This window comes from Solanum pennellii, chromosome 3 (assembly GCF_001406875.1).
Source record: "Solanum pennellii chromosome 3, SPENNV200".
In the NCBI taxonomy this organism is placed as follows: domain Eukaryota; kingdom Viridiplantae; phylum Streptophyta; class Magnoliopsida; order Solanales; family Solanaceae; genus Solanum; species Solanum pennellii.
This window is the reverse complement of record NC_028639.1, coordinates 64,679,847-64,683,931: the sequence shown is the minus strand read 5'-3', so window position 1 is coordinate 64,683,931 and position 4,085 is coordinate 64,679,847. Positions and strand designations below refer to the sequence as shown.

At 37.2% G+C, this 4,085-nt stretch overlaps 1 protein-coding gene across 1 annotated transcript in view; it reads left to right on the top strand.

The window, feature by feature from the left end:
• The window catches only part of LOC107013574 (homeobox-leucine zipper protein HDG11), a 4,244-nt gene extending 769 nt beyond the window's left edge, over positions 1–3,475 (top strand). The window contains exons 2-11 of the mRNA XM_015213454.2: positions 1–110; positions 218–335; positions 433–621; positions 717–1,184; positions 1,271–1,372; positions 1,460–1,672; positions 1,764–1,944; positions 2,028–2,296; positions 2,511–2,600; positions 2,689–3,475. The exon at positions 1–110 is cut by the window's left edge and continues 1 nt beyond it. Coding sequence (XP_015068940.2) covers positions 1–110; positions 218–335; positions 433–621; positions 717–1,184; positions 1,271–1,372; positions 1,460–1,672; positions 1,764–1,944; positions 2,028–2,296; positions 2,511–2,600; positions 2,689–3,087 — 2,139 coding nt within the window. The 3' untranslated portion in view covers positions 3,088–3,475. The remainder of the gene's footprint in view (positions 111–217; positions 336–432; positions 622–716; positions 1,185–1,270; positions 1,373–1,459; positions 1,673–1,763; positions 1,945–2,027; positions 2,297–2,510; positions 2,601–2,688) is intronic.
• The last annotated feature ends 610 nt before the right edge of the window (positions 3,476–4,085 follow it).

The window sequence follows — 4,085 nt, the reverse complement described above, 5'->3', positions numbered from 1 at the left end:
GGTGGCACCAGCAGCGGCGGCGGTGCCGATCCTCATGACGGTTCCGATTCTCATCGGAGGAAAAAGCGTTATCATCGTCACACCGCTAATCAAATTCAAAAACTTGAAGCGTAAGCAATTGAAATTCCTGTACAACAAGCCATGCATTTTTATTTTTTTTTTGCATTTTCAATCTGTAGCTGTTTTTTTTATATGGTTAAGTTTTTGGTGTTGCTAGTATTTTTAAGGAATGTCCGCATCCAGATGAGAAGACGAGATTGCAGTTAAGTAGAGATTTGGCTTTGGCTCCTCGTCAGATTAAATTTTGGTTCCAAAATAGAAGAACTCAAATGAAGGTTTGTTTAATTTTTACTCTGTTGTTTTATCTCAGAGAATTGCTGGGTTTTTTTTTTTGGAGTGATGTATTGTGAGTTTTGGTTTGGGATTTTTTAGGCACAACATGAAAGAGCAGATAATTGTGCGCTTCGAGCAGAGAATGATAAAATTCGATGTGAAAATATAGCAATTAGAGAAGCTTTGAAGAATGTGATTTGCCCATCATGTGGAGGTCCTCCAGTTACTGAAGATTCATATTTTGATGAACAAAAATTGAGAATTGAAAACATGCAATTAAAAGAAGAGGTTTATTTTCATTAATTTAATTTTTTCCCTAATTTAATCTTTCAATTTCATTGATGATTTGATGTATTTATTCATTCATTCATTTTGTCATGCAGCTTGATAAAGTATCTAGTATTGCTGCTAAGTATATAGGGAGGCCAATTTCACAACTCCCACCAGTGCAACCTATTCATCTATCTTCACTAGACTTGTCCATGTCTAGTTTTATTGGCCATGGCCCTAATTCCCTTGATCTTGATCTCGATCTTCTTCCTGGAAGTTCGTCGAATATGCCCAGTTTGGCCTATGCTACGTTGAATTTATCGGACATGGATAAGTCACTTATGGCTGATATTGCTGGTAATGCAATGGAGGAACTTATTAGATTGGTGCAAACTAGTGAACCTTTGTGGATGAAGTCCACAATTGATGGAAGAGATGTACTTAATTCCGACAGCTACGATCGTGTTTTCCCAAGGGCTAATAGTCATTTGAAAAATCCTAATGTTCGGATTGAGGCTTCGAGGGACTCAGGTGTTGTGACCATGAATGGTTTAGCATTGGTCGAGGTGTTTATGGATGCGGTTAGTTGTTCTTACCATATTTTTTCTTGCAAATGGAAAGAGTTGATTGACATTTCTGATCTTTTTCCCTATTTTCTGTTTGGTAGAATAAATGGCATGAATTCTTTCCTACAATTGTTTCAAAGGCTAGAACGCTCGAAGTAATATCATCCGGTGTAATGGGCAGCAGAACTAGTACATTGCAATTGGTAAAGAAAAACAATATACTTAACGAAGATGAATTTTTGTCTTGAAAATACATCTACTTTTAGGCTGAAAACGACTACATGATGCAGATGTATGAAGAATTGCAAGTTCTTTCACCATTAGTCCCAACGCGGCAATTGTATTTCCTACGGTTTTGCCAGCAGATTGAACAAGGTTCATGGGCTATTGTTGATGTTTCTTATGACATTACTCAAGAAAATCAGTTTTCTTCCACTGCTTGCAAAGTTCATAGGCTTCCATCTGGATGCTTGATACAAGATATGCCCAATGGTTATTCCAAGGTTGTCCCAGATACCCGTACTAATCAACATTATAAGCTCTACATTCGTCGTTAATTATGAGATTAATTTATTAACTTTATTTGTGGAATAGGTTACTTGGGTGGAACATGTAGAAGTGGAAGAGAAGGGTTTAATTCATAGACTATATAGAGATCTTATACACAGTGGATTGGCATTTGGAGCTGAGAGATGGGTTGGCACTCTTCAAAGAGTTTGTGAAAGACATGCTTGTCTCATGGTTAATAGCAACCCTTCTCATGATCACGGTGGAGGTAACTTATATCAAAATTATTTTTTCCCCAATGTGATTGAGAATTTAAATTGCTGGATTAATGTGTAATGTTATGTTAAGCAGCAATTCCATCGCCTGATGGGAAGAGAAGCATGATGAAACTTGCACGAAGGATGGTGAGCAATTTCTGTGCTAGCGTAAATCCATCAAATGGACACCAATGGAACACTATTTCTGGTTTGAATGAGTTTGAAGTCAGAGCCACACTCCAAAAGTGCACCGACCCCGGCCAGCCCAATGGCGTAGTCATAAGTGCAGCTGCCACAATTTGGCTACCAATTCCTCCACAACAAGTCTTCAATTTCTTCAGAGACGAACGAACTCGACCTCAGGTTTGTGCAAACTGACTCTGCTTCTAGATTCATTTGACTTTGTGCCTAGTGTGGAAATGTAGAAAAGTTTCCCTTGACTTTCTGTTCATTCTCTGTTTACTATTATCTAACCAAATGTTAACTGAGATTACTTTGTACGTGTAATTATACATGTCTGTTTAATCAATATCAGACACGTTCTTAATTTGAGAAATTCGTTTGTTTATGCTCACAGTGGGATGTTCTTTCAAACCAAAATCCAGTGCAAGAGGTTGCTCATATTGCAAATGGCTCTCATTCAGGGAACTGCATTTCTGTGCTACGGGTAAATCGATGAACCAATACTATAAATATACTTTTTTATCCTTAAAAGTTAAAATTTGATCATGAAGGTAAATGTTACATATTTTTAGGCCTATAACACTAGTCAAAACAACATGCTGATACTCCAAGAAAGCTGCATAGACTCATCAGGGGCATTAGTAGTGTATAGTCCAGTAGATATACCAGCCATCAACATAGCGATGAGCGGTGAGGATCCCACGTATATCCCATTACTACCCTCGGGGTTCACAATATCGCCAGACGGGCGACAACTAGACACAGATGCAGCATCATGTAGCAGCAGCTCAAATGCAAGTACTATAGGAGGAGGCAGGTCAGGAGGTTCACTTATCACAGTAGTGTTCCAAATTTTAGTAAGCAGTTTGCCATCAGCAAAAATGAGTCCAGAATCAGTAAACACTGTGAATAATCTCATTGGCAGCACTGTTCACCAAATTAAATCTGCCTTGAATTGCTCCACTTCCTGATCCTATTTTTTTGAAATCTCATCAGTTCAGCATTTAAATGACCTTTCTGCTTCTGTTTAGAAGTAGTTGGGAATTTTCAATGCTTCTTTCATTACCTCTGTCACTGCTCTCTCTCTACTGATGATTCTGTCACAGCTTTATGACATTTCACAACTCATATTTTTTTTTTCCGGAGGGGGGTTTGGTAGGCATATTTGAATTGTGAGGTTCGTTTTCTTTTCTTCGAATTTCATTTTGCTTTAAAAGAAGGAGTCAAGAACGCACCATACAAGAAAACATCTTGATAAGAAGTGTTGCTATGTTTAGACAATTGTATGGTTCGGGTATTGACTTCTGTACTTGGAACTTTATTTTATCAATCTAATGCAAGATGTTTGAATTTTATTTATTTTTTTTGTCTAGATAACAGAATTTCAATTTCTCAATCTTATTGAATATTCCTTTTTTTTTTTTTTTACATTTCTATTTTCTGTATATGTATATTGTATTCAAGATTGTGGTCCAATGTGGGAGAATAAAGACCATCTTGTCCAAGAGTTGAAAGTCCAGAAATGTGGGGGCCAAAACAATATGACCCCTTAAGAAAAACTATATATGGGAGGGTTGGGTGTGGGGGTGAAGGTGACTAAATTCACAACTGTTGTAGTTGGAAAATTGTATATAACAAAGATGTATTATAGTGAGATTAAACTTGTTGGTAGATTTATTATTAAATGCTTGTGTGAACAAGGCAGGCAGTCCCTTTTTAGGCCCAAGGGTGTCGATAGGCAGCTTTATTCTCATGTTTAAGATGGCACTTGACCATTACACAATTGAATGCTACTTGCCCCTACAACTTGTGGGGGCATCCAGAAAGTAACACTTCAAATTTTTTCAAAATTATAATGTTAGGCCAATTTGTGCACACATCTATTAATTTCATCTGGTATCTATATATTAAGCTGCTATTTTACATTAGTAGTCAACACAAGTAGGCACTTAAAGTTTGCAAAAGTAAT